Below are 22129 nucleotides of genomic sequence, written 5' to 3'. Positions count from 1 at the left end.
CCGCCCCTGGCCGCATGGGCCGGGGAGGCCGGGCCCGCCCCGCCGCCGGCCGCGCATGCGTCTGTCCCGGCCGGCCCCATTGTTGGGCTGGGGCTGACGTCCTGGGCCGCGCTGGGGGGGGAGGGAGGCGAGGCGAGGCGAGGCGGGGCGGGGGGCGCTGCTCGCGGCAGCCCCTGGGACGGGACGGGAGCGGAGCCCAGCCCAGCCCAGCCCAGCCCAGCCCTGCTGCCGCGGCTGGATGCGGGCGGCCGGCCGGCGAGCAGACAAAGGAGGCGGCGGCCGCGAGGGAGAAGCGGGGCGGGGCGGAGAGCAGCAGCAGCCGCCGCCGCCGCGGGGGGGAGCCGAGCCCAGCCGAGCCGCAGGCGGACTCGGAGCTGTCAGCCCCGGCCGGGAGCAGGGGAGCGCCAGGGGGGAGCAGCCCGCGGCAGCCTCGGCTCGCCAGCATGCCCAGCTCCCGCTACCCGCCTGACGGCGGGGAGGCTGCCGGCTGCCCCCCTGGCTGCCTGGCGCTGCTGAGCCCCCCGCCGCCGCCCGGGGCCGGGGCCGGGCCACAGGGGCGCGAGGAAGAGCCGCTGCGGGAGTCCGAGCCGGAGCGAGGAGGGCAGCAGCCGCCGCCGCCCCAGCTCGACCAGGAAGCGGCGGCGGCCGCGCTGAGGTTTGCCCTGGACCAGCTCTCCATCTTGGGGCTGGAGGAGGAGGAGGAGGAGGAGGCAGAAGACAGGGTGGCTGAAGAAGGAGGAGTGGAGGAGGAGGTGTTGGAGGCTGGGGATGGAGGGCTGGAGGACATGGACCCCGGGCCCGGGCTGGACAGGGCAGTGGGGATGCTGGGGGGGCTGCCGATGTTGGACCCAGAGGGGAGCCCCCCCGCCTCCAGCACCGCTTCCCCGCCAGATGTGTTCAGCAACTTTCACCCCCACCTGGGCCACCCCCACTCCATCTTGGCTGAGCAGCTGAGCATCATTGGAAGCAGAAAGAAGAGCGTGAACATGACCGAGTGTGTCCCTGTCCCCAGCTCTGAGCATGTAGCGGAGATTGTGGGGCGGCAAGGTAAACTTCAGCGGCCTTTCCCCCCCTTTTTGTTTGACCCATTGTCTGTGTCTCTCTTCCCTCACGCCTTCTCAATCCCTCCACTCTGTTACAGGCAGCTTTGCAGGTTTGAGCTCTTCAGGTACCACTCTATCTAAAATGGAGATAGGAGGAGATGCAAGTCCACGGGGCTGTATAATAAGCCAAAATATCTAAATATTTGCCACTTAAAATATTTCCTCTATGTGTACAGAGAGACTTTAATAGAGCCTATATAGGTAATTAGTGTCTGAATAACTTGACTTGAGAACCTGGGTACAATGGTAGATATGGAGAGAAATGGAGAATCCTGTAGCTTAAATACCCCGGACCACTGCTCTGCACCAACATCTGGTTAGAAATGTGTTTGCCTGTCTTTTGGAGAGGCATGGCATGCACAGAAATGTGTGTGATATGGTATTTTTTATTGATTTTTTTTTCCCCCTAGACACCTATGACTGGGTAGTATCCAAAAATCCAGCAGTCAGAAAGCATGGGATGCGTTGGCCCATCCCAGTTTTTATTTGGGTCAGTTTTAGTTTTTGTTTCTTTGTGCTGAGGCGTGTGGAGTGGAAACTTGTTAGAAATAAACCCTCTTCAAACTTTTTACCTAGAGACACTTTTCATTCTGTTTTATGAACAAGCCCTCTCTCTGTGTGCCATTTTAAAAAGACACATTTGTAAATATTTTGCTGTGGCCTGCTGTTGTTTAAACTATATAGGCCTGCTACACAATGTGTATATTACATAGACACACACCGGCAAAGTTCTCATTTTTAATGGGCTTCTCTCAAGTCTGTGGAAATAGACGATAAATGACTATGAAATAGATGAAAATACTTCCATTTATTTGATTTCCCCCTTCCTTGGCGGTAATATTAACTGCCAGAGACCTTAATTGATCTCATTTGGAGTCTTAACTTCATCTACTAGTTTAAAATATGTTAAAACACTTGAGATCTGAAGTGGCTGTGGAGCGAAGTCGGGATCCCTGACTGCACAAATCTGTCACAAAAGGACACAAGGGCACGCCTCAATCCTTGTTACCTTAGCTCTGCGTGTGTGTGTGTGCGCGCGTGTGCAGGGCGGTTTTGTTTCTTTAGATACAAATATATTCTAGTCTTTAAAGTCACTTCTTAAAGAGAAACCCAAACTAAATAAAATGGGCATTTTTAGTATCAAAAACCGTTGTCACGCTCTAAGCCGTGCCTGTTTGCAAGCTGACCTCCAGTGTGTTTGGTCTGAGATGCAGCCTTTCCTCCCTCATCTTTCTGCCTTGACCTCTGACCATGGCCTCTCTTTGTAGGTGTGTGGCTCCTGGTGATCATTTCATTGTAATGGCTAGGCTTTGTGGGGCCCTGGTGCGTTTTTCATGGGTGGAAGTGGGGCAGTGTGGCAGCCCCATTGTTCTCTTTGTTAGCTAGAGCCATGCTGTGATTAGCATGATGACATCATACTCTCTGCTTCCCATTGGCCGGCTCCCAGAGCTCCAACCCACTTCCAGGCACACACAATCCCGATTTATACCAACTGCTCATGCTCAGCCTCAACTTTCTGTGGTTCCCTTTTTGTTACTGGAGGCTGTGCTGAGAGCTTATGAACCGATTCAGAGCAGCGAAAGATGGGCGTGATCGCTGCAAGGATAATTGCTTAACTGACTCCTGGGTCAGTATAGCAGGATATCACTGCTTCTTGGCCAAGCTTACAGGGACTATTAACATCATCTCTGATCCCTCCTCTCTCGGGGGATAGATTCAATGATCTGATAGGTCTTTTCCATTGCTGAACTGTTAGGATCCCAAACCAGAGTCCACTAGCCTTTCAATAACTCAGATTTACCATCTGCTTGGGTGACGTAACTGTGGGAAAGCCCCAATCCTGAGTCTCGCCAACCCTTATTAAGGTAAACGTGTGTCGTCTTCAGTTGTGTGCTCTTAGCTCCCCAGGAAATACTCTGTGCAGTGGGAAGCCTGGGTACTTGTCGAAGTCTGGGAACCGGTGTGGCTTATGCAAATCAGCTGCAAGGGCAATAATAATCAGTAGGATTTAGGCGTGGTATGCTGTGGAGAAGAGAGAGCCCTGGAATAGCACATGCAGAGGCTGACATTGGATGGAAACTTGGATTCGTAGCAGAATGTAGTTGCTTCCATTACCCCCACCCCCCAGGGTAAATAAATACCTTTTAATTTTATATTTTTCTATGTTTTTTTCCTCTTTCCATGTTACCTGTCTCCCCATCTCCTGGCTCTTACTGGCAATTTGAGCCTGATTCAGTTCTGCTCTGTGGTCCCTTTGTGTCACCTCTGTTGGCATAAGGAGGCAGTAGGGCTGGCAAATTCTGCTCTTGAGGAATTCCCCCTCCCTGCACAGGGGAATTCCCAGGGTGCCATCAGGCTGGTGCTGCTGTGGCTTTGTGCCATCCCATGAAGGGGCACATCTGGGACATTTCGAGAGGAACGGGGGTGTAATCAGAGCATCTTTGTGCTACAGCTTACTCTCAACCCCCAGAAAGGCCCTTGAGGCAACTGGTACCAGTCAGGACTGTCTTGAGGCTGCTCCGGTCTGCATCAGAGGCCAAATTGGATCTGACCCAGCCCCAGAATAGGGAAGGCACAAAGGTGACTTTGCTTCCTTTTGGTCCAGCATGAAGCTCAGCTTGGGTGCAGAAATGAATCAAGCCCGTCACATTCACAGGTTGTCTGCTTGAAGTTCTCGGCTTTGTGCAGATCTGTCTTGTACCTTGCTCCGGGAAAGGGATCTAACTTTCCACTATGCTGTCAATCTTTTTTGGGAAGTACAAGTAGTGCTCTCGCGGTCTCCAGGTCCCCTGCGTATTAGCCTCACCAGAGAGACGAGAGCTGTAGTTTTAAATGACTCGGGCTTCTGTGCATAACTTCAGTGTCCTAAGAATCTTTTTTGTCTGCCATAAGAACACTGTGAAACTTTTAAATCCAAGCACCAGAATGAAGTTGGGTACCCAGATCCCTTGATCGCTAAGGACACACAAGTGTTAATCCTTACAATGCGCTTCTATGTTTCAGTCAAGTCTACTTTCGTAGGATGTCCCAGCAGATGACCTTTCACCCCAGTTAAGTAGAATTACGGTTAAGAGAAAGTAGCAGAAATTCATTGCCTATGTTCTTTAGTGCCTAGTCTGGGCTAACTTACTATAGTTAACATCTTAGCTGAAGGGGGGGGGAGAAACCCCTCTTTGCCTCAGTTTGCCTGTCTATAAAATGGGGAACTATTTTGCCCGTTGTCGTACAGTGAGACAGTGGCAGAAATGGAACTAGAACCAATGTCTCCTGACTCCCTGGGCTGGTGAGCTGATCACCAGAGAACACAGCCTTAGGGCAGAATATGACAGCATGCCCATTTTACAGATGAGGAAACTAAGACCAAGAATCTGACGAAGTGGGTTACAGCCCATGAAAGCTTATGCCTGCAGAAATTAAATTTGTTAGTCTTTAAAGTGCTAGAGGACTCTCGTTGTTTAAGACCAAGAAGTTAACCGACTTTCCCAGGGCCTGAAAGAGTGTTTCTGAGCCATGATATGAATGTGAGTGTTCCTGTCACCTAGATCTGTGCATAGACCACTAAGCCTCACCTCTCTGGCTATATTATATTCCGTCTGTATTAGGATTCCCTGTGGTCTAAAGGCACTGCCTTCTTGGCTCCTAGATCTGTTGTAATAAGGAAAATGAGCATGAAGTGTAATGTGGGAAATGCTTTGTTTCCAGGGACATTTACAAGGATGAATGCACGATTGGCCTCTCGAGATGTAGCGTGCAATGGAAGGGTCAAGCGTGAAATCAGTTTGACCTGAGCAACCAGTGGACATTTTACCCACATCACACAATCGCTGGGCAGTCCAGAACAATTCAGCGTGTGTAGTCAGGGAAAAGTCCTGGACTGGGAGTGTTGCAGGTCAGGACTGAGGTGCATCAGCAGAGCTGTGGGTGGTGGGAAATCCCAGGGACCGAATAGCAACCGGGGGGAGGGTGCACGTCTGGTTTGAGGTGCATCGGCAGAACTTTTCACACAAGCTTTTTGGGGCAAGGACCATGCCTTCTTGTATGTATGAAGACCACCTAGCACTTTGTGGGAGTTACTGGAATGCAGATACTACCCCTGGGCTGAACAGAGCTTAGTTGCCTGGCTTACATAAGCACCAAACTGAAGTATTAAAATAGACTGACTGGGGCTCCTCAACTCTAGCACATTCAGTTGGGCAGCAATTTCCCCATCAGTCTGTGAAACTAGCCGTTTGCGTCAAGGTCGACCCGCGAAATACATTGTTCACTCTGACCCGCCCCTCCTTCTTCCAAGTCTATTAACCTCCGTGTTCCCTGGGGCATTCAGTGACCCAGCGAGGTTGGCCTGTGCTGTGTAAAGGAAGCACATCTGCGCTGTCACCACAACTGGCTTTCATCAGCTGACCTCAAAAAATCAATGAGGTGCTCAGCAAAAATGAGACCAAGTAACCCCGTCCCTGGGCAAGAGACTGTGGGAGCGTTTTTGGCGTGGGTGCCCAGCATCTGCACCTTCCCACACGCTGCCTGAGAGTAGGGAGCATAGGCTCCTTCCCCACCGTATCCTTACTGCTTCAGATGGCCCACGTTGGTCCCAAAAGGCAGCGCAGCCCAGAGGGATTATGCTGTCATGCCTTTGCATGCAAACCCGTTCATGAATCTCGCCGTGGGAGGTGCCGGCTCTGAGGAGAACTGCAAGCCTTCATTGCAGTACCATGGTCTTTCGAGTCAGCGAAACCATAGCAGTACTAATGAAATCAGTGCTGGGGCGGGGGTTCTGGAGCAGAGGAATTGATGACAATTACCGTGTCAGACTGGTTCCAATGGTGCCGGCCACTCATGGGAGGGGAATGGGAGAGGGCCATGGCCTCCGGGCACCGGCCAGACCCTTCAGACAAGGGGGTTAATGCAGCAGGTAATGAGAGATGCGTAGGGGGTGGGGGGGCGCAGGAGGCTCTGAGAGGCTGCTAGATGGAGCCCAGGGACAGGCAGGGGGGCGAGGAGCTGTGGGTGACCAGGAGGAGAAACAACTCCTCCCCCTCCTCTCCCCCGCCGCTGCCCCCGGGGGGGTGAGGCCCCCCACCCAGTAGGAGTAGCCGGCACCGGATCGGGTAAGTATGAGGGGGCGGCAGCGGAACCTAGCCAGAGTCAGGGGAGCCGCTGCTATGAGTACCACAAAGTCTCCAGGGTGCTGGAGGAGGAAAGTTTTGTGTCCTCTGCGGGTACAGGCCCCCCTCCCTAGGGCAGCTGGGGGCGGCGGCAGCTGGTGGGAGACGGGGACCCCTCCTGCCCTGTGCAGGGGGTGCATGAGGCTGGGGGTGGGGCTCATGCAGTCTGCACTCGGGATACTCCTGGCCCTCTCCCCACGTGCCCTCCCCTGTAAGACACCCCAGGTGCGCGTGATGAGCATTTGCCCCCCCGTCAGTCCACCACTGTTGCTACGAGAGCAGGAGAGTGTGGAGGGGGTGCAAATGTAAGCATTGGCCCCCGGGCGCCGGAGACCTGTGGAACACCACTGGCCGGCACCAAGCTGAGATTGCTTCCCTCGCATCCCATCTTTGTCAGAGCTTCTGACACCCCGTCACCAGCGAGGCGGCGGGTTACTGTTGGTTGGCGCCGGGAAAGGACTCCTGGGTTCTATGGGCGAGTCACTTCCTCTGTCTGGGACTCAGTTTCCCCATCTGTGTTATGGGGACAATTCTTATCTCCACAGGGGATTTAGAAGCGTTGTCATTTGTACAGAGCCATGAAGGAAAGGTGTTGGAGAAGGGTGAAATACGGCCGCTGTCTGACCTTACTCCAGGAGTCCAGTAGTTCCAACACAGAGCATGCGCTACGGCCATGAGTCCCAACTTCTGAGTAGAGACGGGGATGATGTATTGCTCTCACCTAGATCCACTAAGGACCTTTCTTTTGTTTTATTCTCCTCTATCCTTTCTGAGCCCTAACTTAGCTCTTCTCTCTGCCTTCACCCCGGCCATGTGACACCCCTTTATGTCAATCTGAAATTCCCTTCCCAAACGTGTCTTCCTCTTGGTTTGTGCTCAGGGCCAGGAACTCCCTGTGCTATTACACAAAGAGCTCTGCTCACTGCATTATCTGGCACTAAGGGTACGTCTACACTGGAAACCCTCCTCCCCTTCCCTGCACAGTAGCATGTCTCAGAGCCTGGGTCAACTGACTTGGGCTCGTGTTACGGGGCTAAAAATAGCTGGCTAGATGTTCCTGCTCAGGCCCCGAAACCCAGCAAGGCTGGTGGATCTCGGAGCCCCAGCAGAAATGTTTAAGCTGCTGTGTTTAGCCCCATAGAGCAACCCTGAGCCACTTGACCCAGGCTCTGAGGGTCTGTCTGTACAGCAAAGAAAACCCCCTGGCTGGCCTGTGCCAGCTGACTCGTGTTCGTGGGGCTCAAGCTGTGGGGCTGTGTAGATGTCCTGGCTCAGGCTGGAGCCTAGGCTCTGAGACCCTCCCACCTCAGGGGTCTGGGGTCTGGTCTCCAACCCTAGCCCAGACGTCTACACAGCAGTGAAACAGTCCCGCCAGTGTGAACCTAAGCCGGCTGGCATGGGCCAGCCATGGGTGTCCAGTTGCTGGGTTGACATACCCCGAGACTCACTGCAACGGGGTTTTTTTTTTTTTTTTTTTTTTTGCAATGTAGACGTATCCTGCCTTTTGTTCTGGCCTTAAGCAAGCGGCCTTCCTGCCTCAGCTTCTGCACTGTCTGGGGAAAGCACCAAGGTACAGTACATGCCTTCCTCTCCCAGTGGAGGTGTAAGGCTGAATTCATTACTGTTTGCAGAGCGCTTTGGAGCTGAAGAGTGCAATAGAAGTGCCAAGCGTGGCCGTTACCATCCAAGCCCTGGTGCATCTTGTGCCAGTGTTATTCTGTTACACAAGTGCTTGCAAGCTCTTTAATGCTGACTGTGGCCTGAGCCCTGGGATAAGGGGAAGGAGGTGGGGACACCCTCTCCCTCCCTCCGCCCCCCCCCCCTCCCCCAGTCCCTGGGGGCTAGGTGAGATGTGCTGGTCAATTCCTATGCCACGGTGTCTCTAGAAGTTCTCCAAGGGCTGTCCCAGCAGCTGGTGCTGGAAATGTCTCTCGTCAGCCCTGCCCATCCTCAGACTTGCCTGCATGCTGCTTGGGCTGGGAGCACGGCAGGCTGGTTTGGGTTTGCTCTCGGGGTGTGCTAGAGGGTAACCCTCACCATGCTCTGTACCAGCCCCTGCCTGATGGGGGGCTAAAGTGGAGTCAGCTGGCTCCGTACAGAGTCCTGCGGGAGGAGCTGTGTGGGGAGGAGCTGCTGATGTGTGTGGAAGCGAAAGGAGGGATGAGATAGTGGATAGAGGCTTGGCCAGACCAAACGCAGGAACAGAGAGACCCAGCTATGAATGAGTTCAGCAGCGCTGTCACTAACTAAGGCAGAAAGGACCCGAACAGACCTATTTCCCCTCCCTACAGTCCAGTTAGCTTCCTGGTCCCATGCTCTGAAGCCTGTTGTTGGGGAGACTGGACAGGGAGCAGAGGGTAGCATGGGGCTTGTTCTGTCCCACCACCCGGCTCTGGTCTGCATTTAGGGAGGGGCTGTGTGTGCTCCCATTGAAGCCCTCCTTACAGAGACAGAGGCAGCCTGAATCCAAACAGCTCTTTCTGTGGCCCTGTGTGACAGCACACATAGAGTGGGGGGTGATAAGCCATGCAGTGTGAATAACAGCGCGTTACTTTCCTCCAGCCCTCTCCTCAAGTGCAAGTCAGAGCCCGGAGCAGTACACCCAGTGTGTGAATGCAGACTCCGTGGTTACACTGCAAAGGGGACTCTGCTTTGGAGCAGTTCTGCAGCTGTGGCCACGCTGGACTGGGTAGGAAGATGGGGGAGATAATATTATCTACCCCTGTGGCACTTGGACATCAGAGACTCTTAATGCCCTTCTGGCTTCTCGCCATCACCCCCTAGGTTGGTGTAGAGAGGTGATGTGCTGTGCTCCATGTGCTGTCCCTTCTAACTCCCCCCGCTCCCTCCCGTGCTCGTGAAGCACTCCCCACCTAGAAGGAGCCCCAAAGCATGGCGCTTTGCACAGCCCTGGTGACCTGGCCAGATTCCAATTTGGTTAATTGCATTCTGCCTCTGTCCTGTTCCCACTGGTCTTCACTTTCTGCCCTAAACGGAGGGCAGCTTCTTAACGACGCACCGCAACCCTGCGCCTTTTCCACCCCAGAGGTGGGTGCAGTTTGTAAGTGGCTTCCGCGACACTCGTGTGTGGTTCTGTGCGTTGGCTTCTCCTTGTAAAGTGCATTGTGCTCCTTCGGGGATAAAAGGCAGAGCATAAATGCCAGCTTGTGGCTGGGGCTTAGAAGGGAGGATTTCAAGAGTCGCATCCCATTTAAACCAGTCTGTTGAGTCCCCTTTGCTGGGAGGAGACGTAGGTATGCAGCCAAACTTGGACGCTTGAGGTTTGAATATAACCCCCCTTCCCCACTCTGAAAAAAGGCCTCTCGATCCAGCGCAGCACATGCTTGATGCTCAGTGGGAGTAGAGCTCATGCTTAAAGTGAAGCACCTGCTTACATGCTGTCCTGAATCAAGGTGTAAGTCAGACCGACCGACCATTTTCTTTTAAGACCCCGAGGTGAAATGTAGCCTATTGCTGTTGGCGATGAGGAAATGTCTCTGTGTGTTTGTCAAAGCAAGTGGGAGCGAATGGACGAGTTACAGAACGGAACGGCTCTGGGAACAGCTCCCCGGGGCCTGGATGATGATACGAGCTTTTGTTTTTAATAGAAATGTAGATAATTTTAAAACAACTTTGGTTTTAGACTTGTAGCAAAGTGTGTCTCCCTTCCCTCCCCCCCCCGCCAAATGATTGACTCCTCCACTGAAGCTGTTATTAAAGCAGCGTTGTTCTGTGCTAACGCTGTGTAGCAATGCGGCTCGCCTTACTGAGCTCTTTGGAGCGGGCCGTGTCTTTTGTTCTGTTTGCACAGCGCCTGGCACGGCAGGATCCTGGCCCATGCCCAGGGCTCTTAGGTGATATCCTGCTACAAACAGTCAATACTAATGGTGGTGACATCACAGGCTTTGGGAAGGTTACTGCCGTACACCTGGCCCCGCTACAGCTGATTGGCAGCTCTCCTTCTCCCCATTTGGCACAGCAATGCCTGCCTTTCAGCCATTTTGATGCTGCTTTACACGCTGCTCCCTCCCCGGCGGTTTCCCCCCAGACTGTGCTGCTCCCTTCTGTTCTAGCTGTGCGGGGCTGTCCTGCCCAACTGCATCCCCGCGTGCTTTGCTTTCCAACCCTTGCGCCCTTCAGCTGCCCTCTTCCCTCCTCAGTGAACAAAGACCCCTTCCAGATACCAACATGCTCCCTGACATCCCAGACTAGTGACGGTCTCTGCATAGGCCGCAGCTTCCTTTGTGTGCCAGGTCAGGCTTCCCTCGTGTGCTAACAGATCTGTGGCTGCTGTGTACGGAGCCGTGACCTGCACTGTTCCCCACGGCCCCGTGCTGTGTGTGTATACTGCAGTGTAGTCTCAATACCGAGGGTGGCTTGGTTTCTGGTTGTTACAGAATAGACCTGTGTATTCTGTATACCCAAGCCAACCCTTCTCCTGCTTTGGCAGGCTCCTTACCAGCTGTCCCTCTGCACTGCTGGAGCTTTGAAACCACTTTCTAAGGACCTAATTCAGCAAAGCACTGAAGCATGTGCCTAAGCCCCATTGGAGTCGAAGGCCTGGGTGGCGCCCAGATTTTATACCACTAGAACTGCGTCAGTTCGGCGTGTGGGTGGTTTTACCGTGCCCTGTGTGGATGCAGTTATCCTTGTATAAAGGTGCCTTTATACTGATACAGCTTATTCCCCTTCCCAGAATAAGCTACACCAGTATAACTGCGTCCCCAGTACGGGGCTGTACCACTTTAGCTAGACCGATCTAGTTAAAGCAGTACCACTTCAGTGTAGAGACGAGCCCTAAGGTGAGTTAAAGCCAATCACATGCTTAAGTGGTTTGCCGACCTGGGATCTAAGAGAGCTCCCCAGATTCCTCTCTCGGCCTTAGCCTGACACCAGAAGGAGCCACAGTCAGTGACTTTTGCTTTTCAGAGTCGGTCGGGGCAGGGAGTCCCTTGTGCCATCGGGTTTTGGAAGCTTTATTTCCCATGATGCTTGTGGAATTTGTAATTGGGGGAGCTGTAGCTTTACAGGGCATCAGTTTCCGATTGTCTCCTCTGGAGTAACGTGAGGTGCCTTCCGGTCCCAGCCGGCAGTGTGTTAACTGCTGTGTAGCTGTAACGCAGTGTGTGACCTGGGCCCGGGAATGTCACGCCTGCGTCTAACAGACACCTAAAAGGGCTGTCTTTTCCTAACACTTCGCCACCGCTTGTCATGCCAGTAAAGTTTCATTGAATTGAAATGGTGGCGTGCTATTCCCAGCTCTGGCATTGATTCAGCGTGTGGTCTTGGGCAAGTTGTTCCCCCATTCTGTGTCTTGGTGGCCCCCCCACCTCCTTCCCAGGGGGACAACGGGCGTGGATGTGTCACTTAGCACTTACATTGTCTTTGTCACGTCAGTGTTTCACAGACGTGAAGCCTTCAGACTCCCGAGCAAGCTTTTGTCACCAGCTAGCGAATGTCACTTTATTGAAGGGACCCCACACACCTGACATTGGCTCAACAGAGGTGACAGGCATATGGCGTGTTCCTACAGGCAGCCGGCTGCCACCTGTCTCCTGCTGCTGCCGCTGCCTGGTGCTTTGCCAGCTCCAGTCAGTTATCAGAGTAACGGGACGGGCAGGGCAGGCGACACCACGTTGCTCTCTGTTTAATTGGTGGGTGAATTTACAGCTCAGGAAAACAAGGGACGGAGATGCCGTGTCTCAGCCAGATGCAGCATGGGCAAGCACCGGGCAGCTTACCTACATCCTATTCCATCAGTGCACCTACGTCCTGACCTGCCAAACGCCAGTTGTTGCAACCCTGAGGCTGCCTTGTGCAGAGACTAGTGATTGTACGGGTCAGTGGCGTGCATACGTATGTGCTGCCGCTGACACAGGCCCCCAACCTTATCTTCACCTGCAGGCTGGTATCTGAACTTGGGTCTGCCAAGGTGAAGGGTTGGAGGGGCCTCGTTTGTTACAGATTTCCCCCGCAGCTCCAGCTGCCATCTAAGATCAGCTAGCGGGGGTGGTTAGTGAATGTTAGTTAGACAGTAAAGATGGTAACAAGTTCAAAATGTAAAGAAAGGAGATAAAATAGGTGTTAGTCAAACCGAAAGAAACGACAAGCGTCTAACGAGCTTAGCTAGGCCTCACTCGTTTTAGCCATTCGATAGCCTCCGGATTAGCAGCGTGGCATCGGGGAAATCCTCCCGAGAGACCAGCCTGCGATGAGCAGCTGTTCAGGGGTGCAGCATCCTGAGCCACACGCAGCTGCACGGGGGGCTGTCCCTGAGTCTCCCAGGCACGGTCAGTTGCTGCACACCTCGCCACCTCCAGCAGAAATGGCTGAGCCCGCACCGGAGACGGCGTGGCAGCTTGAAGTCAGGCAGCCTCGTCAGGCTGAGGGAAGAGCAAAGTTTCCCGCAAAGGGAGCAGCCCGTTCCCCTTCGGCTTTGCACAGCATGGCAGTGCCCACCATAGAGATGGTCAGTAGTGTCTCCTGATTGTCTGCTGGTGAGTCAGTGCCCACCATAGAGATGGTCAGTAGTGACTCCTGGTTGTCTGCTGGTGTCTTTGAGAGACGTGGCAGTCGTGGCATCTCCTGGATTTTATCAATCAGGTTCTTTGCTGTACTATCACATCTGATGTTAGGAGGTGGGATGGTAGAGAGGACTGGTAGCCACTTGGTGTCTGTTGGTCTCCTAGCCCATTCTTTTCGTTGTTGAATCCAGTTGTGTATCAACTAGCTTTAACCACACAGGAGCACGCTATTCTCCAACTGAGTAGCAGAGAAGTAGCGCCGAGCTGCCCAGTGTGCCATAGAATCATAGAAGAGGAGGGTTGGAAGGGACCTCAGCAGGTATCTAGCCCAACCCCCTGCTCAAAGCAGGACCAACCCCGACTAAATCATCCCAGCCAGGGCTTTGTCAAGCCGGGCCTTAAAAACATCTAAGGATGGAGATTCCACCACTTCCCTAGGTAACCCATTCCAGCGCTTCACCACCCTCCCAGTGAAAAAGTTTTTCCTAATATCCAACCTAGACCTGCCACCACTGGGAACAGCCTAGCTCCATCCTCCCTGGACCCCCCGCTTCAGGTAGTTGAAGGCTGCTATCAAATCCCCCTTTATTCTTCTCTTCTGCAGACTAAACAAGCCTAGTTCCCTGATCCTCTCCTCATAAGTCATGTGCTCCAGCCCCCTAATCATTTTTTTGCCCTCAGCTGGACTCTTTCCAATTTGTCCACATCTTTTCTATAGTGGGGGGCCCAAAACTGGACACAATACTCCAAATGTGGCCTCACCAATGCCGAATAGAGGGGAATAATCACTGCCCTCGATCTGCTGGCAATGCCCCTACTAATGCAGCACAATATGCTATTAGCCTTCTTGGCAATAAGGACACACTGTTGACTCATAACCCACAGGTCCTTTTCTGCCGAACTGCTGCCTAGCCCGTCGGTCCCCAGTCTGTAGCGGTGCCTGGGATTCTTATGTCCTAAGTGCAGGACTGTGTGGGCATTAGCTCCCCAAGCTTATTTAGGAGGCCACTTCCACTCTTAATCTTCTGAGCTTCCTTGATGAGGTGCTCCTTGTAGGCAAGTGTGTGAGCTGGAGTTGCTCTTAGATAGACTTGCTTTGGGTCATGTGCTGCCAGTTCTCCATTCAAGATGTTAAGCTCTCGTGAAGTGCTGGTGTGGCAGAGATGGAAGCGTGACAACCCTGTCTTTGACACGCTCTGGGCTTAAGTCTCCACTTCTTGCAGTAGCTACAGATGGCTGCCATATCTTGGTTCAGGCTGTCCTCAGTCTTTTCGAAGTCTGTCTCTTGAAGCTAGGCAGATGTCATTGCATACTTGAATGGTCCTTGAAATTGTTGGAGGCAAATCATTCATAAATATGTTGAAAAAAGTTGGAGCGAGAACAGATCCCATGAGAACGTCCATTCTTCAGGGTTCTCAATGTGCTCAGTTTATTGCATAGCATCGCTTAGAATTGTCGGTTTCCGAGCATCATTTCGGTAGCCAGAACAACCCATCAAGACAACGTCTTTGACATCATGACCAGCAGGCCAATGTGCCAGATTGTATCATATGCTGTCAAGTCAAGAAACACAACTCCTGTCTTCTCCTGTTGGAAGTCATTTTCTATATAGGTGGTAAGAGGAAAGAACTTGGTCCCAAGTGCCCCTATCAGGTCTAAAACTTGCCTGGTCATCACTCAGATCCTGCTTGCTGTGGGCATTCTGTGCAGAGTAGTCACTCCAAAAGTTGGTAAGCACAGCTCAGCAGTGAAAGCAGATTATAGCTAGCTGGACGGGAGTGGGGCTTTCCTGGTTTTGGTGTAGCTATCACCCTAGCTTTCCACCATATCTTAGGCATCTTGTTCTCTTGAATGATGTGGGATATGAAAATCAACAGCCATTTTGTGCTCATCTTGCCAAAATGTAGTAGCGTTTCTGGTGGAATGGTATCGAGGCCTCCTGATTTCATGCGGCTCCGTGCTCTCCCCACTTCCTGGGTGGACAATGACTGCAAGATGTTCTCCTCACCCTGAGTGTGGGGCTGGTTTGTATTCGTGCCTTTCCTTCTTTACCGATTCCTCAACTGGCTTGTCCTTGTTGGCTTTTGCCATATTAGTGAGGTGTGTAGCGATGTTATTCGGGGACACTATGACTGACTTATTGGCGTTGGTTTCTGTGCCGCTCCAAACTTTCTGATGCGTGGCCACGCTTTCCTGCTACACCCTGTCATGTCTGTATTTGACATCACGTCTTCCCAGGGTTCCCTGCACCAGGCATGGAGGCTGTTAGTAGAGTTTGCTATATCTGAGCCACCAGATTCTTCACGCTGCTTCAGAAGTTCTGCACATTTCTCGTGGAGGCAGGGCATGCAAGTCTTTTGGTAGCCATGCGGGATGGATTTAGTGGCTGCTTTTAAAGATGGCTTTGGAGATACAAGTGTAAGCGTTTTCTATAGCGGCATTCTGTGGTATGCACGCTGTGTATTCATCAGTCAGTTCCGAGTGGATCGTGGTGATTGAGGATCATCACTCCTATCTGAATCAGAATGGGGCAGTGCTGGGTGTGTGGGAAGTTTCCAAGAACTCCACAGGAGGCTGGTAACAATTGGCTCCCTGCTGAGATGACCCTGCTAAGACCAGGAGAGTAGCCCTGCTTCCATCGTACAGGAAAAAATAGGGGGTGCAAGAGATACAGATCATTGACAGAAGCCCATCTAGGAAATCCAGTCCATTTTTGTCAGATTCCCTGTAGCCCCCTAAGGTGCAGTGGCTATTGAAGTTCCCAGTTTAGCTAGATGGACATTGTTCTATGGGTAGAGGTGAGGAGTTCCAGGCTTCACCGGGAGGTTTAGGAACATTGACAGCTTGAAGCTGACTGACTCTCACAATGCCACAGTGAGGTGAAGTTGTTGGGGCAGCCTCCACATCATCAGTAGTGGATTTCATGTAAACGGCCCTGCTGCCATATTTTCCATGAAGATTGTGACTCTCAATGTCCTAGCCTCCTACCATCAGCCTTCTGGGCAAGGAAGGAATCTCTATGCATTTCTTGGAGACAGATAATGTCAACCCCGGGACAGGCCATGAGACTGTTACTCAGCGCTTTGGAGCTGACAGCCCCTCGACTGTGAGTTGAAGAAGGGAATGTGAAGCCCCAGCAAATACCATTCCAGTAGTGCTGGGACCAGGATCCGGATTATCCCGATTCGGTCTGCTGTTTGCTGCTTTGGTTTCCAGGTTCACAGGGTGCACGACGAAAACGTAGCAGCATCAACCCCACCGGCTGAGTGTTCTAGGGGTATCGCCCTTATCTCGCACTGCAGAGGTCCTGGGTTCGATCCTGTGGTCTGTGACTCCTTGTCATAGGGAGGAAAGATGGTCTGTCGTCAAGGCCCTGGCCTGAGGCTCAGGAGACCTGGATTCACTTCCCTGCTTTTCCACAGACACTGTGACTTGGGCAAGTCATTTCATCTCTCTACACCTCAACATGGGATCTGTAAAAAGGGGATGATGATGACCTTGGTTTGTGCTATACAGAAGGTCAGGCTAGATGGTCATAATGGTCCTTTCTCGCCTTCAAACAAATCCACGTATGCGCAGCACTTCAGCACACCAGGCTCTAACCTATGGCACTAGTGAGTAGCTTTTCCCTGGCTCATATTTGAATTGTCTCCACATGCAGCAACAGCATCATCCAGTGGCCACTAGAATTCCTTAGAGAAGGGCATTTCTCGGTATTTCTTAAGGAGTGTAACTAGAGATCGCTCTGGGTGGTGCATTGAGCACCCTGAGAAGAGGCTGCATCCCTTTGGGATTTACCCCAGTGATGATGGAAGTTTAGGTGCATTGTACCAGGTAAAAGAGGGTGGGTTTTCCTACTGATCGCAGCATGAAATCTCTCGTAGTGAGGCCTTCAGGCTTAGCTGTAGGAGCAGAGTCTGGTTTTATTTTGGAGCAGTAACATAACCTCTCCCAAAGGAACCCCAGCAATAACATCTATTTCCCTAGCTTCACAATATAAGCACCCCCTTGGTGCAACTTGCACGCTGGAGACTGGCATACTAAGAAACGAGCAATGGCACTGTTCCTGGGCCAGAACAATAGGCAGCCCTTTAATCTGTGATGCCAGTCCATGAAGCCATGCGTGCGTTCCTGGGAGCATGGTGAACACGTGTGCAAACGCAGCAGCCCTCTTGCACCAGCAGCTCCTGTTTTGTACTTTGCAGCGGACAAGTCCTTGCTGTACCTTTCTAAAGCTCCTGGTTATTTTTTAGTTCTCCCTAGAACCGAGAGAGACATTTTAAAGGGAAACTTTCCAAAGCCCAGATGTGAGGATCGTCTCCTGAGGAGCATGTGCTGGACTCTGAGCTCCACTGCGCATCCACCGTGCTTTCTTCCTTTAAAGTGTCCGCTTTAACTCACGTTGATTGTAACCCTCATTCTTCCCTGTTGTCACTGATGCCTGTGCAAAGCGAGTGTAAAACACTGCCAGATCACAATAGTAGCATTTCACCACACTTTGCACAGGTGTAAGCAACTGCACAAGGTGCCTGATGGTGGAAGAACCAGCCCCATGTCTCATATGAGAGGAATGCCTAGCGGGTGTGTTATAAATAAAATACACCGTTTCAATAACGTTGCCAGCCTTACTGCCGGGTAGACTGTCACAATCACATCAGGCTTTGCTTATAAAACAAAAGGTTTGACAGAATCCAGTTCAGCGTATTTAACTATTTTCATATGATTCTTTAAAGCTGACTGAAAAGAACGGCATGTGTTTGGGCGCAAACACTCCCCTCCTCCGTTGGGAGCTCAGGCTGGGTAATTCAGTACTAATGCAGGAGAACCAGAGGAAACTGACCAGCCAGGTTCTGTCCTCTGAGCCGAGTCACATGCGTAAAGTAAAGCAGGCAGTCTAAAGGGTGAAAAGTAAATGTTGCCGATCAAAGACCTCGGGCTTGACTGGGAACCCTCGTGGCTTCATTTGGCTTTGTCAGAAGCTGAGTATGTCCAGCATCTCTGCGAATAAGGTTGCTTAATTTTTTAGGTGCATAATGAGTGTGAACAGAGCCGGGGGTGACTGCCACAGGCCTTCCCTTGTGTTGTTCAGCCGACAGCTCTTGCCAGGAGACCCCAGAATCCTGATCTCAGCTGAATGGAGGAAGAGGTTGTGATTCAACTGTTGTGGTCCTGATTACCCTGGTGTAACTCCTTCAGTGGCGTAACAGCTGGGATGCATCTCCCCCTTTCATGTTTAGGATCAGCTCTATACGAAAGGATGCTGTGAGACCATTAACAGTTTTGGATCTGAAAAGTTCTTACTGAAATTCCTGGCCCAAAGGATCATGTGCCCTTTGAACTCTGCACTCTCCCACTTCTAGGCGATGAAGTCCCAGAGCTTCTCTTTTTCGCTCCTGCATCTCCTTTCATGACAGGCTGTTTGAATTGCATCCTTTCCCTGATGGAGGCAGAGGCAGTGGAGATGCGTAGAGCGGGAACCCTGGCAATGTCATGAGACTTGAAGATGGGTCCGAGACGTCCCTCGACATTGTAACGGTGTGGCCAGCATCATGTCAGCAGAGAAGTGCAGGCGCATTTTTAATCAGTGCGATGGATGCATTGAAGAGGACCTACGGTGCAGATGCAACCGCCATCTTGACGTGGTAGGCTCATGGAAATTCCATGTCAATATACAGAACGCTTTACCTGCTCATAGCTGTCCCCCAACAGTGCTGGTGACGACGGACTCCTAGGAGCAAAGTGTGTGTAGTTCTTTCCTGTGGCCAGCGAGAAAGGTAGAAGGCTTCCCCTTGCATTGCAGGCTTTGCGCCAGTCCCCCACTTCTCCCCTTGCATGGGAATGAGAAGTTTGCTGTGCAGTGCGAGCGTGTTACTGGAGCGTGCTGGAGACGAGTGTTCCTCCAAACCAAGGAATGCTGAAAGCCAGAGGGTACTCAGCCCTGATTTAGTGCTTTGTCAACTGTGCCACAATATCGAGTGGTCCCAAAATGGGACTGGGAGTCCGGCAACCTGGGTTCTGTTCCTAGCTCTGCTACTTGTTTGCTGCGTGACTTTGGACAAAGTCTCTTAAAGCTGTCTGCTCCTCCTTCCCCGTCGATAAACTCGGGGAGAACACCTGCCAGGGTGGCAACCACTTTGAGATCTTCAGGTTAAAGGAACTTGTAGGCTTGATGGTTAATCTGCCCCCAGCACCCAGAGAGTTACCCTCATCTCGTAGAGGGGGGGACGAGGCACACAGCAGGAAGTGGTTGGCCGCAGGAGATGCGGCGTGTCAGTGACACAGCCAAGATGGTAATTCAGGTGTCCCAGCCTCCCAGATCCACTGAAACAGACTAAACCTGGCTGCACTGACCGATCCATAAATATACCCACACTGCTAAATGAGCCATGTCCTTTTAGCCCCCAGCCATAAACAAACCCAGCCAGCTGCTGCCCTAAATTAGTGTCTCCCCCAAAAACCCAACCACAAAGCAGACCCTTCTCCATTGACCCTTCTCCATTGACATTCGTCTTCCTGGGTCATTCTCGGCCCGTGGCGCAGCACTTTCTTTGTGATTCTTATGGTGCCTGAAGGCCACCAGACCGGGAGTCCAGTGGGTTGCAAGGGGGTGAATCCTGGTGCATCCTCCAGCCTGAACACAGAAATGCAACCTTGTGGGCAGTCTGGCTGATCACAAGTGGCATGCAGCGTGTGTGTGTGTGAGAGAGAGAGAGAGAGAGAGATCTCCTCCAAATGGCACTAACAGCCCCTGAACAATTAATCTTCACTCCTTTTATCAGGAAGTGTCATCGGCTTGTCAGCTTCCCTGATTGAGCAGTTTCCAGAAGTAAAATCCAGCTGCGTCTGTTCGTTAGGATTTCTTCCTCTTCTCCCCATCTCGGACTCCCCCTTCCCCACCAATTCACATCTGGGTGGGTGGGGAAAACCCCGATATGCCAAGTGTCGGCCCCATGCACTGACAAGCAGCTGATGTACCAAAACCCCTGAACTGCGGGGGAGACGTTAGGCGCCAAGAGCCTGGCATAGCCATAACTCGCAGTGTGGGTGTGTCTGAGCAGTGCTGTCCCCGTGGGGCCTCAAGAGACTAACACTAATGCACATCATAATAAGGGGAAAGGAAGAAGAAAAGATGGGCATGGCAGAGAGAAGGCAGCTGCTGGGGGGTGGGGGTTCCCCTTCTGTCCAGAGACAGGGTCGGGGTCATTTCAGCTCTCCTTGTCGCAGGCTGCTCTGACTTGGAGTTAGCTGCCTCCTGAGGGGCGGGACGGGGTGGGGGGGACTCTCCGCTCCAAATAAAGGAAGCGTTGGGTTTTGTTTGTTTGTAAGAAGGTCACTTCTCTGCACCGTCTCGAACCCACCCTTGAGATAAAAGTAACTCCTGTGACTGCTTCCTCGGCCACTTCTTTCCAGTCCATCTCCCGTGGGGAAGGCAACCACTACAGCGGCTGTAACTATTAACTTGGGCAGACATGTCAGTCTTTGCTCCCATGACCTTGCCCCCACCCTCCCCCCAACGCGTGCACATGTTCCCTTTTTCCTCTTTGTTCGCCTGTTGTCTAACTCCTTGAACACGAGCTAGCTCTCTGGGGCAGGGACCAGCGGTGTCACATTTCTACCATGGGGCCTTGATCCCTGTTTGGGGTCCCGAGATCCTGCTCCAGCGGACCTGGTGATGAGGGGTCAGCGGGCCTGCGTGTTTCATGCTAGCTCATACCACTCACCAGCACCCAGGTGTAACTTCCTGGCCCTGTGATGCATGAGGCCTCCCCTCTCCGAGGGTTTCCCTGCTGTATGTGTGAATTCAGTGGAAACTATTGCGTCGTCTCAGGTCTGCTGGCTTCCCAGCCCTCCTTACAACACGGGCAGCGGGATCCAGCTAGTTCCCAGCTTCATCCGGGAATTTAACGCATGTCACTTTTCTGTCTCCTTGCATTCCAGGCTGTAAGATCAAAGCCCTGCGTGCCAAAACCAACACCTACATCAAGACACCGGTCAGAGGGGAGGAGCCCATCTTCATTGTGACCGGGAGGAAAGAGGACGTAGAAATGGCCAAGAGGGAGATCCTCTCGGCCGCTGAGCACTTCTCCATGATCCGAGCAACACGCAACAAGGTCAACGGCCTGACGGGAACCGTGCAGGGCCCCCCCAACCTGCCAGGCCAGACCACCATCCAGGTGAGAGTCCCCTACCGCGTGGTGGGGCTGGTGGTGGGGCCCAAGGGGGCCACCATCAAGAGGATCCAGCAGCAGACACACACGTACATTGTCACACCCAGCCGAGACAAGGAGCCCGTCTTCGAGGTGACGGGGATGCCTGAGAACGTGGACCGGGCCCGGGAGGAGATCGAAGCCCACATCACCATGCGGACGGGCTCCTTCATCGACGTCCACGCCGACAACGACTTCCACTCCAATGGCACCGACGTCTGCCTCGACCTGCTGGGCAGCACGGCTAGTTTGTGGGCCAAAGCCCCCAACCCTGCTCGCAAGCCCTCAGCCGGCCTTCGCAACGACAGCCTGAGCTCCCTGGGCAGCACCTCCACCGAGTCCTACTACAGCGGCCGGGTGGCCGACGCCAGCCCCACCAGCCCGTACAGCACCAGCAGCGGCTTCAACTTCACCGAGCCCCAGGCACCACCGCTCAGCTCCGAAGACTGTGACTTCGGCTTCGATTTCCTAGCCCTGGACCTCACCACGCCCACCACCATCTGGTCTCCCTTCGAGCGCGCCAACCCCCTGCAGGCCTTCAGCAGCTGCTCCTCCATCAACGGCTCGCAGAGACGGAACAGCAGCATCAGCGGGACAGCCACCCCCCGGCACTCCCCGACCCTCCCAGAGAGCAACGTGGCTCTGGACCATCCCCTAGCCCGCCGCATCCAGAGCGACCCGGTCAGCACTTTGTCCTGGCTGCCAACCCAGGGCTCGCTCTCATCCTTCTCCAACAGCACAGGCTACTCCTCCTCTTCATCCCTGCCAGGCAGCATCTCCGGCACCTCGGGCTCCCCCACAGATTCCAGCAGCTCGGACGGGCACCGTAAGAGCTCCCGGGAGTGCATGGTGTGTTTCGAAAGTGAAGTCATCGCTGCCCTGGTGCCCTGCGGCCACAACCTCTTCTGCATGGAGTGCGCCATCCGCATCTGCGGCAAAGCCGAGCCAGAGTGCCCTGCCTGCCACACCCCGGCCACTCAAGCCATCCACATCTTCTCGTAGCTGTCGGTCCGGAGTCGGATCAGAAGGGCAGCCATCCCACCCCCCACCCCTCTCCCTACAACACAGCTTTTTAAGAACTTTTAACTGTTTAAATCAACCTTTTTATTTAAGGGATCGGATTGAGGATGCGG

General features: G+C 53.0%; 1 protein-coding gene across 1 annotated transcript; it reads left to right on the top strand.

Annotated features, from left to right (window-relative positions):
* The first annotated feature begins 251 nt into the window (after nt 1–251).
* Nucleotides 252–22121, top strand: MEX3D (mex-3 RNA binding family member D). Its single transcript, XM_067557458.1, has 2 exons — nt 252–1047; nt 20728–22121. Exons 1-2 carry the CDS (start codon nt 444–446, stop codon nt 21996–21998), a joined length of 1875 nt encoding a protein of 624 aa, XP_067413559.1. The 5' UTR covers nt 252–443; the 3' UTR covers nt 21999–22121.
* Nucleotides 22122–22129: the final 8 nt, after the last annotated feature.

This window comes from Emydura macquarii, unplaced genomic scaffold, assembly GCF_026122565.2.
Source record: "Emydura macquarii macquarii isolate MOO-44397 ecotype Brisbane River unplaced genomic scaffold, CSIRO-AGI_Emac_v2 contig_306, whole genome shotgun sequence".
Taxonomy (NCBI): Eukaryota; Metazoa; Chordata; order Testudines; family Chelidae; genus Emydura; species Emydura macquarii.
Note: the sequence above shows the minus strand (reverse complement) of the source record. Positions and strands in the feature narration are given on the sequence as shown.